Source organism: Eleutherodactylus coqui, chromosome 3, assembly GCF_035609145.1.
Source record: "Eleutherodactylus coqui strain aEleCoq1 chromosome 3, aEleCoq1.hap1, whole genome shotgun sequence".
Classification (NCBI taxonomy): domain Eukaryota; kingdom Metazoa; phylum Chordata; class Amphibia; order Anura; family Eleutherodactylidae; genus Eleutherodactylus; species Eleutherodactylus coqui.
In genome coordinates, this window is record NC_089839.1 from 201,979,387 (window position 1) to 201,991,902 (window position 12,516).

The following is a 12,516-nucleotide window of genomic DNA, read 5'->3' on the forward strand; positions in this document are numbered from 1 at the left end:
ACCTGATCCAGAACACAAGAGGCCTCAGACTGGGCAGAAGGTTCACCTTCCAACAAGACAATGACCTTAAGCACACAGCCAGGAAAACACAGGAGGGGCTTACGGACAACTCTGTGAATGTCCTCGAGTGGCCCAGACAGAGTTCTGACATAAACCCAATAGAGCATATCAGGAGAGACCTTAAAATGGCTGTCCACAGACGGCCCCCAACCAATCTGACAGAGTTTCAGAGGATCTGCAGAGAAGAATGGCAGAAAATCTGCAATTCCAGGTGTGCAAACCTTGTGGCATCATACCCAAGAAGACCAAAGTGAATGTGCTGCCAAAGGTGCTTCACCTAAGTAGTGAGTACAGGGTGTGAATACTTATGTCAATGCAAAATGTTAGTTTTTCATTTTTAAAACTATTTACCAAGATTTCAAACATTCTGTTATCACTTTGTCATTTTGTGGTACTGAGTGCAGAATGATGGCTAAAAACTTAAATTTTTTAAAATTTGCACAAGGCTAGAAAAAGTGTAAAAAATGTTCTATCTAGCTGCGTGATCTTGCTTTGCAGCCCAATTGCCTCCAATGGGGCCAGCGGCAGTAGCGCCGGCCCTATTGAAAGAAATGGGAGAAACTCCACGATCCTCTGCCTGCGGCTGTGACAGCCGAAATAGTAGATCCCTTCATTCCCGAAGTGATGCAAGGCTGTTTTCACATGAAAACGCCTTGCATCCCTTGCCATTTCACATGGTGAAGAACGTGTTATGTGGACGGGATTCACGACCCTGTATCGCGCTTGCCTATGTGAAGTTAGCTTGAGGGTGCATTCAGACGTTGCAGTTTTTACAGTCACTGTACTGTAAGTAACCTACGGATCCACTGAGATTTTCCGCAACAAATCCGCAGTATTTCTGCAACACGTGAACGCACCCTTAGGGTGACTGCCCACTAGCGTTTTTTTTCACTGCGAAATTCGCAGCGTTTTTTTTTTCTGCAGGGATCTATGGGACTTGTAATGTTAAAATCGCGATTTACCGCGATATCGCGATTTTGCACGATCACGATTTTAGCTTTACATGTCCCATAGCCCAAAGACCCCTGCAGAAAAAAAAACGCTGCGAATTTCGCAGTAAAAAAAACGCTAGTGGGTAGTCACCCTTAATTAGTATTATTTCCCTAACATTTTACCATTGCAACCAGCCAGGTACACGTCCACTTCAATTTCAGCAAAGTTCTTAAAGATCTGCAAAAAAGGAAGGATTGTATGAATAAGGTGGTCAGGTCTTGTTCCGGTCTGCATGAATAAAGTGGTCAGGTCTTGTTCCGGTCTGTATGAATAAGGTGGTCAGGTCTTGTTCCGGTCTGTATGGAAAAGGTGGTCAGGTCTTGTTCCGGTCTGTATGAATAAGGTGGTCAGGTCTTGTTGCGGTCTGTATGAATAAGGTGGTGAGGTCTTGTTCCGGTCTGTATGAATAAGGTGGTCAGGTCTTGTTCCGGTCTGTATGAATAAGGTGGTCAGGTCTTGTTCCGGTCTGTATGAATAAGGTGGTCAGGTCTGGTTCTGGTCTGTATGAATAAGGTGGTCAGGTCTTGTTCCGGTCTATATGAATAAGGTGGTCAGGTCTTGTTCTGGTCTGTATGAATAAGGTGGTCGGGTCTTGTTCCGGTCCGTATATGGTGGTCGGCTCTTGTTCCAGTCCGTATGAATAAGGTGGTCGGGTCTTGCTCCGGTCCGTATGAATAAGGTGGTCGGGTCTTGTTCCGGTCTGTATGAATAAGGTGGTCGGGTCTTGTTCCGGTCTGTATGAATAAGGTGGTCGGGTCTTGTTCCGGTCTGTATGAATAAGGTGGTCGGGTCTTGTTCCGGTCTGTATGAATAAGGTGGTCGGGTCTTGTTCCGGTCTGTATGAATAAGGTGGTCAGGTCTTGTTCCAGCCCTTATGAATAAGGTTGCCAGGTATTGTTTTGCTCTGTATGAATAATGTTGTCAGGTATTGTTTCGCTCTATATGAATAATGTTGTCAGGTCTTGTTTCGCTCTGTATGAATAAGGTTGTCAGGTCTTGTTTCGCTCTGTATGAATAAGGTTGTCAGGTCTTGTTTCGCTCTGTATGAATAAGGTGGTCAGGTCTTGTTTCGCTCTGTATGAATAATGTTGTCAGGTCTTGTTTCGCTCTGTATGAATAAGGTTGTCAGGTCTTTCTCCGGTCTGTATGAGTAAGGGTCCCAGGTCTTGTATATATATGAGAATATATATTTTTTTTGGAAGTATGTAATAAATTGGGACCAAAATAGGACATGCTACGATTTTTTTTCCCACAGGAGTGAGAAACATATGTCTGAATACCCCAATGCAAGTCTACGGGGTCACAGTACTGCGTATTATGAATGTAAAAAATACACTCGTAACACACAAACAAAATATGTATATTAAAGTCCTGTTCCATGGAGCAATTTGTGATGGTAGATGAGCAGCGATAAACAACTTCAGTGCTTCTCTAACCGGCCTTTATACAGGCTGATTCAGACTATGTATGACAAACAATCGTTCATATGGGAAGATGTGCAGCCGACAAATATGGTTTTATATCTGTAAACGGGGGTTTTCCGCCAGAAAAAATCTAACGTGTAGGGAATATGGAAAATACAAGCTATACAAGAATCTATTGGTAATCAATTGGCCAGTATTTCCTCCTGTGAGTTTGGTTTATGTAAATAACATTGTTAGCCTTGGCCTGTGTCCTCACAGTGTGAATAATGTTGGCAGATCAAATCCTGGTTCTAGACTGTATGAACATGGTTGTCAGGTCTTATCCTTATTCTGTTTCCAGCAAAGATTTCAGGACTTTCCCTAATCCTCCAGGTCCTGTATAGTTTCATAAATGCAGTGGGATTGCATCTGACAATCCCTGGCATCTGTTCTGACACTCCTGGTTCTCCTTGAGTTACTATAGGAAAGACAACAACCTATCTACCTCAGCAGTCCCTGACCCAAGTAGTGTAAAGCCTGATGTGCAGAAGGGGTGTTCCCATATCGGCCAAACATAGCCAAGATAGGAAAACCACTGATTAGGTTAGGATGACAGAAATAGCCGAGCTCCCTGTGCTACATTTTTTCTGTAGCTCACATAAAAGTCAATGGGACTTATTCAAATAGAATAGCACAGCGAGCTACGGAGACAGTGTAACTTGCTGTGCTACGCTGTTTGTGTAACACGCATTGACTAAGGCCTCCCTCAAGGCCTTAGTCAGACGGGCGTTTTTTGCCGCGATTTGCGGATCGCATGACGGATGCGCATCCGCAAATCGCGTGACCGGTGCGCGCAAGTCGCCCGCAAATCGCCCGAAAATCTGCTCCTAGCCGCGTTTCATTAGAAACGGGCCGGAGCTGTCCAGCGCATTGCATTCAATGGAGACGGCAATACAGCCGTCTCCATTGAAAGCAATGCGCTGCGGGCGAGCCCGGGATGAATTGTCGGTAAGGGCTTAAATATATAAGCCCTTACCTGCAATCCATCCTAAAATGTGTTCAAATAAAAAAAAATTGCATTCTCACCTTCTGCCTGCAGCTCCGGGCAGCCGTCCTGCAGTGGGTGTGAAGGGGGTGTGAGTCAGACCTGCCCCCTGATTGGCTCAGCGCTGAGCCAATCAGAGGCATGCCTCACTCACACCCATTCATGAATTCATGAATGGATGTGAGTCAGACCTGCCCCTGATTGGCTCAGCGCTGAGAGGCAGCAGTCACTCACCCATTCATGAATTCATGAATGGGTGTGTGAGTGAAACCGGCCTCTGATTGGTCAGGCTGTGACCAATCAGAGCAGATCATTCAGCAGGCGGGGATTTTAAAGCCCCGCCGGCTGAATAGTGCCGAGAAGCAGTTCAGGAGAACTGACAGCGGCCGCGGCTGGACTCCGGCTGCAGCGGAAAGGTGAGTATACAATTTTTTTTTATTTTAACACATTTTAGCATGAATTGCAGGGAAGGGTTTATATATTTAACCCCTTCCCGACAATTAACCCCGCGCACGCCGGCAGCCCATTGCTTTCAATGGAGCGGCTGTATTGCCGCTCCATTGAATTCAATGGGCAAACATCGTTCTTCTCTGCCACAGCTGTTACAGCTGTGGCAGAGAAGAATGATTTGTCTTCTATATGTTCTCAATGGGGTCGGCGCTGCTGCCGCCGGCCCCATTGAGCGCATATACAGAAGCGAACAGGAATCGCAGATCGCAGATAGGTGCGATCTGCGATTTTTTGTTCTATAATTTTTCGGACGAGCGCATAAAAAGCGCTCATGTGTCCGATACCATTGCGAAGCAATGGTTTTAAAAAAATCGCCGGACGCATGCGCATGCGCAAATCGCGGCAAAAAACGCCCGTCTGACTAAGCCCTCACACAGGTGTTTTTGTACAGCGTTTAGTGCATGTTTTTTGCAGCACAGCGCTAAATGCTGTACAAGGCTTCCATTGATTTCAATGGGGCTGCTCACACAAGGCTGAAAACCCAGCATCTTCAACGCTGCACTTTTGCATGTTCTATCTTTGGCTACATTACCTGAATAAAAAAGAAAAACAATACTCACCTTACAGGTGATGTCGCTGGAGATTTTTTTCTCTGGTGAGGGGGATTTGAAATCCCCGCCTCCAACAAAAAAAATGCGCTGACTGACTTCCCACTCAGCCAATCACAGCCAGCTCTGGATGCGTCCAATCACAGCCATTCATTCATTGAATGGCTGTGATTAGACACATCCAGTGCTGGCTCTGATTGGCTCAGCCAGATGTCACTCAGCGGCGCTTAGCCAATCAGAGCAATTGCCCGGCTTCACAAGGTCCCGACAGCAGCGCCGGGGACAGTGACTTCACCAGCTAGGTGAGTATTGATTTTTTTTTTTTATCAGCTACCTTGGCTGCGCTTTCAACTGTGCTGAAAACGCTGCTGAAACCGGGCGGAATCTTCAGTAAATGCAGCGTTGAAAAAATCTACGTTTCTGCAAACACCTGTGTGAGGGAGGCCTAACATGGAAAAAGCATAGCATAGGGCACTTGATTATTTCTGCTCTTTCAAAAGCACCCCATTCAGCGTGGCCGTGACGATGATGGCTCTAACTCAAGATGGGTGTAGGTCCCGCACCTTTTTACAGGCCGTTTGCACTCTTGGTGTTTCGTTCAACAGGCACCAAAGACTTCGGAGGTGAGAGGGAGCGCGATATCTCCTGAAATCAGCTGCGCATGCGCAGCTGATTTTGAGTCAAAATCTGCAGTGATGGTATGGATTTTGACTCTGTTTTGGATGCAGAAATGCAGTGGACTTGGCCACAGAAAATCCACATCATTTCCACTACATATAAACATACCCTTAAGCAATTTCTTTTTACAACCTCATCGATATTCATCGCACTTACTTTTCTTAAAACTTTGACGCAGACCGTATCTACAAAATTCACCGAAGAGAAATCCAGTATTAACGAATGGAAATGTGGCTTCTCCAGACCGAGCAACCGAAGGACACTGTTTTCACCACCCTCCTCATTTTCCACATGGCCTGGTACTACTATGATGGCACCCGTCATATCCTGCTCCTTGTTCTAGACGAGTATAAAAAAAACAAAAAAACAGGCTTTAAGGTGTTCATCAGATTAGGCACTATGCATCATTTCATACTGTAAAGGAAACTACAACTCCCAGCATGCATTTGAAGAGCATGGTGGGGGGTGCAGTTCCTCAGCACATTGAGAGCACTGCTCTAGTATATTATAATATAGAGTGAAACTAGTTTTTTAGCATACAGGACTTCAGCAAAACTGAGCACCGGCCATTTAACTTTACCTCTTCTATCTCATAGTCAAGTTTTCCAAGTTCAAGGCGGTCAAAGGCGAAGTTGTCATGTCCCTTCATCTATGAGAAAGGAGACAGAACAATAGGAGAGGATGCATGTACACCAGAAAATGTTAACAAAATGTGAATGATTTTTCCCATTTTTTAAAATTTTTAACATTTTTCCCACTTCTTTTGCACAGTTCTCATGCAGCAGTACTATGATTTTCCATTGACTTGCAACATAGGGGGTGACACAAATTGTCATCTGGTCCTAACCTGATAGCAGCATCATGACTAACATCAGGTCATACAACATCCGCCTCAGCTTGTACTTTCTGGAGACCAGCTTTGGATCACTGGTAATGTTCACAATCTGATTTTTAAAGGGGGTGAATACTTTTGCAGCCATTTTAAATAGCTTCAATGCATCTAGGCTAATACAGAAGCCTCGAATGGCCATTATAAGATTAATGCACTTGTCCTTATAAGATTGTAGATGTTTTAGGCTACTTTTGCACTCTGTTTTTGGAAATGAAGACGTTTTGTATTTGGTTTTCATTAAAAATTTCAGATTGTTTGATTTCTATGCTTGTATTGTTTTCCAAGGTGCTGCAGACCAGCGGACAGAAATATCAGCAACTTCTGTCAGAATTAACTGATGGGATGTTTCTCAGCTCCTCCTCTAGCCGGCTACCCTGTTATGAACGTGCATTCGCTGCCTTTCTACTGAGCTGTTACAGTGGGCTGTATAAAATTGCCAGGGGATTTGGAGGAAATGAGGACAGAGAGCAAAGAAAGCTACTATTACAGAGGGCTGTATGACAGAGATGGGAGGAGCATGACAGTGTGGAGGAGATCTGGAGGACAGAGAGCAGAGAAAGCTACTATTACAGAGGGCTGTATGACAGTGATGGGAGGTGTAGAACAGTGTGGAGGAGATCTGGAGGACAGAGAGCAGAGAAAGCTACTTTTACAGAGGATTGTAATTCATTCTGGGTCAATTTTCTGCTTTTATCAGCAGTGAGGGGGAACAATCAGTGACTACTCAGAGCAATAAAAAAAAAAAAATTGCAAAAGTATACATACCCCTTAAGTCAACTTATGGTCAGATTTAGTTTAATTTGCAATATGAGGCCATATTAAGGTAAGAATGTCTGATTTAGGTACGCCAAAAATGGACCTATTGTAATTTTAGTACATGTTAATGTGTCATCTGCATACGTTGCATGTATCTGTTTTTTCTTTTTACTTCCATGTGTCATCTCACACAGGAAAAGTTCCATTTTTTTCTAGTGCCGCTTAGCAATAATCTATGAAAAACAAGTTTTCCATGTGCACTTCTTTTTTTCATACCCATTGACTTGAATGAGTGACTGTCATACGAGAAATCAGACCAAAATAGGACAAGCCACTGGCGTAACTATAGGGGATGCTGTTGCACCCGGGCCCAGGACACTTGGGGGGGCCCATAAGGCCTCCCTTCTCCATATAGAGAGCCCAGTACTATGCATAAAGCATTATAGTTGGGGGCCCTGTTACAGGTTTTGCATTAGGAGCTTCATGTTACAACACTGGGACAAGCTGTAATTTTTCTGGAAAGACACCCACGTCTGAATGGTCACATTGACTGCAACAGGTCTGTGTGTAGTTGGTTGGACACACAGACAGCACATGGATGAAATAACACCCATCTGAATAAGCCCCAATAGTCAATGGACTGATAAATACACATTGTGGTCCCACCTGCACCTCCTTGCTGGGCTCATTCTCCATCTTTGCTTTTTTCATTGCTTTAAGCTCCCTTTTCTCTTTTTTCTTTATGGCTTTCCTCTTCTTCTCGATCAGCTTCTCCACATCTACCCCGCACTATAAGAGGAGACACGTCAGACATCAGCCATGTCACATGACTTGCTTTATTAGAGCCTGCAAGCAGATGGATGTTGAGTCCTTAAGCCTGTCTGTTCATCATCCATTTGTGCATATAGATTGTTTTGTAACTTTTCTAATTCTGCTACACTTTAGGGTCCGTTTAGACAAGCAGATTTCTCAATTGAACAAGCCAAGGATGTCAGCGTTCGCTCGTGCAGCCTGTTTATATGGACAAATACATCGTTTAAACGAGAAATCGTTCAGTCGTTCACATTCGCTGTATAAGTGACTGAGAGGGACTGAACAATCGGTATTTAAACCAAACAATTAGTGAACGAGCCAACGATGGTTTTTAGACCTGCATAAAATGAATGAATGGAAAGAGAACGATTTACTGTTCATCGTTCAATCGTTAGCTGCGTTTAGACTGAACAATTATCGTTCATTTTTGCTGGTTTGAACGATTTTTTTCAATGTTGGTAGTTCCATGTAAAAGAGCCTTTAGTGTTTTTACTTTATACATAGGTGCTATTACACACAGCATTACTGCCCTGCAAAACGCAGGAGGAACTACACCGATTAGAGCTGGTAGCTGATTGTCTTAGTCACTGAACGGAGACGTCTAGTTGCTGGCTGTAATCAGTGTAGTTACTCCTGCGTTTTGTAGGGCAGTAATGCTGTCCCTAAGGGCTATTTCAGACGACCGTATATCGGCTCGGTTTTCACGCCGAGCCGATATACGGTGTCCTTGTCTGCAGGGGGTGGAGGATGGAAGAGCCAGGAACAGGAACTGAGTTCCCGCCCCCTCTCCACCTTCCACTATTTGCAATAGGAGGGGGCGAGACGGAGGCGGAGCTAAGTACAGCCGCTTAGCTCCGCCTCCACCCCGCCCCTCCCATTGCAAATAGTGGCAATGGGCCGGAGCTCAGTTCCTGCTGCTGGCTCTTCCATCTCCCCCCCCCCTGCAGACAAGGACACCGTATATCGGCTCGGTGTGAAAACCGTACTGATATACGGTCGTCTAAATAAGCCCTAATAGTGCACCTCAATATATTCGTTGTATGTAGTAGATGAAGCACACGGCTTCAGTATGCTACTCCTGTACAAGCTGCGCCATCGAAAACAGCATCACAAAACAGTTATTCGCGGTCAAACTATGTGCGGCACAAACTGCTACATGAGGGGTCCAGAGGGGATGGACTTGTCGCGGAATTTCCATGCGGACTCTCCGAACGGCAATTCCGCAATATTTACAGTCGCAGCAAAGTACATGACATTTGGAAAATCTTATCCACAAGCTGCGGAGTTTTACATGCGGTGTGAAATTCAGTTCTGCAGCATGTCAATTTTATCATTGCTTCCACTGTGAAATTCACCTCTTCTCCAGGAGGGAGTGTATTCCGCACAGAAATACGTGATAACCTGCTTCAAAATCCACACCAAATAGTGTGGGTTTGACAGCAGGCTTTCCACTCCCGATCTGCAGCATAACGCCTGCTGCAGATATTCTGTTGCAAATCAGCCCCGATATACGTCGTCCTCATCTGCAGGGGGGGGGGGGAGGATGGAAGAGCCAGGAGCAGAAACTGAGCTCCCGCCCGCCTCTCTGCCTCCTGTCCACCCCCCTGCACTATTTTCAATGAGGAGAGGCGGGGTGGGGGTGGAGCTAATTCCCAGCACTTAGCCCCGCCCCATCCCACCTCCTCTCATTGCCAATAGTGCAGAGGGGTGGAGAGGGGGTGAATGCAACCTTAGGGCTCTGATACATTGTAACAAGCCCTGCACTGGTGTCATTTGGACAGGGTGAGGTTTCATCTGCTAATGTAAACAGGAATGTTTCCATTCGCTGACACAAAATATATCTTAAAAATAGAGTGGAGTTAAAAAGCAAACAGATACATTTATCTAAGGCCGGCTTCACACGAGCGTATGCATATTTGCGTGCATGAGCGTAGCGTTTTTGTGGAATGAACAGAATTTTACTGTACTTTTTGCACCCATAAGACATTTTCATTTGTGTGCTGCAAACAAAGATGCACTGATTGAACTAGCTAATTAGTCCTAATGAGTTCCAGATGTGTTCTTTTTCCAGAGGAATTGCTCTGTGTTTCATGCATCTCTTTGTGCATTTGTGCCCCCCAACCCCAAATGACTTATATTGGGACCTCTGATGCGCAAATACGCCGAAAAAAAGAGCAAATTCCATTTTCTTCTGCGTGACCAAAATACGCAGGAATTTTGAAAATGTGAACAAACCTATTGAAATTAATGGGTTCTATTCTCTGTGTATTGCATGCAATAATACAACCATGTGAAGCCAGCCTAAGGGCACATTCAGACGACCGTATATCGGCCGCGTATTTACGCCGGCCGATATACGGCGTCCCTCTCTGCAGGGGGAGAAGGCTGGAAGAGCCAGGAGCAGTGCTCTGAGCTCCCACCCCCTCTCTGCCTCCTCTCCACCCCTCTGCACTATTTTCAATGAGATGGGGCGAGGCTAATTATCAGAACGTAGCCCTGCCCCATCCCGCCTCCTCTCATTGCAGAGAGACGCCGTATATCAGCCGGCGTGAATACCCGGCCGATATATGGTCGTCTGAATGCGCCCTAAGACCGATTTTTACATGCCAGTCTTAGACAAGTCTGGTGTAAATTATAGTGAATCTGACGAGACGTGCCTCTCTTACCAAGCCCAATTCTTGTTTTACAAAAGTGGCAAGGGTGGCAGAAGAGTCGCAAATTTTTGCGTACGTGGGACAATTGGGAAGAGGGTGGGGGTCACACAAAAATTAGTGACCTTTGAACGTCAGAATTCTGGTATAAACTGTTTTATTATTTCCCTCCAAAGTATATTAGAAAATTGATAAACTGTTCATGGCACAGTTGTGAGGATACAGTCACATGATGGCATCTGTTGGATTTGTCTGTGTAGATTCTTCCTTTAACCCTTTCCAATACAATTTAAGATTCAGAGTTTCCTAAAAGGCTTTCTCTTTTTGCTGTTATACAACGGGGCCATCTGCTGGCTAAAGCCAGTGAGTGTGCGCCAGAGAGGCTCCCACAGTGGAGTGGCTGGCAATAGATGGTAAGAATACCCTGTCGGATGTCTTCTGACATTGGAGCTGTACAAGCTTCAATCAGAATGTAGAAGATGTCAAACAGTGGATTGGAAAGGGTTAAAACCGCCGAAAGAAGCCTTTGGTTAAGTCAAGGACTGCTGCCGTGGCTATGCACATGTATACCCGCAGATTTGATTTAGCTTCTTTCAAATGGTCAAATCCACATGCGGAATTCCAGACACAGATTTCATGTCAAGAAGTAACAAGTCACTCTTCTTTTCTCCACATATTGATTTCTAATCCACATGTGGAAAGAATCTGTGCCATATAGACTGTGGTCTGGATTCCCATTGAAAGTAATAGGGCGCAGACTTGGTGGCAGTTTGATGCGGAATCCATGCGGTCAAATATGTGACAGAATTTCCACCATGTGAAAATACCCTTATGCTTTATAGACCTAAAACTGAAAAGTTCCTTTAAAACCCCCTACTGTTTTTACCTTCCGGTAGAGGCTTTCTAGATACTGATCTGCATTGGCATAATAGACCGTGGAGGAAGAGTGGAAGATTTTTATCTTTGGTATCTCCTTAGCCTGTAAAATGGAAACATAAATGTATAAATTGTAGCTGCTACAAGTGTACAGGAGCTTGCACTAAATTTATGGTAGGACAGTATATACAGTTGCTGTAATCTACTTTTTCTGCATGAAAACTGTCAGCAAGCAGCTGATGACAGATCTGCTATCCTTGTGTGTCTCGGTTTTGTCCCATGAGTGGACACTAGTCTTCTCATCCTTTGCACGTGCCTATATAGTCCACCAGACGCAGCAGAAGTAGCTTGGCAGTGGGAGAATGCTGAGGAGGTAAGTATAAAACTCACATCCCATAACCAGAGTTTTCGCTCCTATGAGCCCATAAGTTTAGTTTATGGGCCTCATATGACTGGATATTCTGGGTAGTTACTCCAACAGTAAGTAAAACAAAAATGACAATTTTTAAGATCCATCAACTGATATCCTGCTAACAGTTTCCTTGTAGCGATAGCTTTTACAGCAAAGAATAAGACTAGTATTTTACAAGGGGGTGCTGATAAGTACTTGGCTTTCCAAGCATTATTTTTTCACACCAAAGAAAGCTATAGTATTTGAAATCTCAATCTTTGTAATACTTTGTCAGCAAATTTTTTGCCTGATCTCATGCGCCATTCTCAGTTCTGCAGGTCTGAAGACAACATGGCAGAGGCTGCAGCAGATATCACTGCAAAGGAGAGCAGAGCGATGATGAAGTTCCTGTTTCTGAAAGGGACATTGACCAAAGACATTCATGGTACCATGGTGCAAACATTAGACAATAAGTGTCCTTCATACTTAACAGTGAAAAATTGGGTTCCCAGATTTACAACCGGCCACTTCAACACCTATGATGAAGATCGTTCCAGGAGATCTTCAGTGGTGACCATTCTAGAAACCATACTATCCATGACAGGATTCTGGAAGACTGGCAAATTTCTGCTAAGACAATAGCCAGGACTCTAAACATTTCCAGAGAAAGAATTGTGTCCATATTTCACGATCATCTGGACATGAAGAAGGTGTCTGCCAAGTGGGTCCTGAAATGTTTGTCAGCAGACCAAAAGCCTGCCAGAGTGCAAGCCTGCTGGGGAATTCCTCAATTTTGGCAGGATGCTTTCCTGTTTCTACTGACGACGATGGATGAAACATGGATTTTTATGTATCTGAGTCAAAAGAATGGAGCCACAATGGTTCCCCGCATCCAAAGAA

At 44.6% G+C, this 12,516-nt stretch overlaps 1 protein-coding gene across 2 annotated transcripts in view; it reads right to left on the minus strand.

Moving 5' to 3' along the window:
* The window catches only part of LOC136621348 (solute carrier family 26 member 6-like), a 38,676-nt gene that overhangs the window by 4,312 nt on the left and 21,848 nt on the right, over positions 1 to 12,516 (minus strand). For both annotated transcript variants that reach the window (XM_066596801.1, XM_066596802.1), the window contains exons 15-19: positions 11,236 to 11,328; positions 7,552 to 7,674; positions 5,818 to 5,886; positions 5,394 to 5,576; positions 1,176 to 1,230 (exon numbers count right to left, since the gene is read on the minus strand). In XM_066596801.1, the coding sequence (XP_066452898.1) occupies positions 1,176 to 1,230; positions 5,394 to 5,576; positions 5,818 to 5,886; positions 7,552 to 7,674; positions 11,236 to 11,328 (523 nt within the window). The remainder of the gene's footprint in view (positions 1 to 1,175; positions 1,231 to 5,393; positions 5,577 to 5,817; positions 5,887 to 7,551; positions 7,675 to 11,235; positions 11,329 to 12,516) is intronic.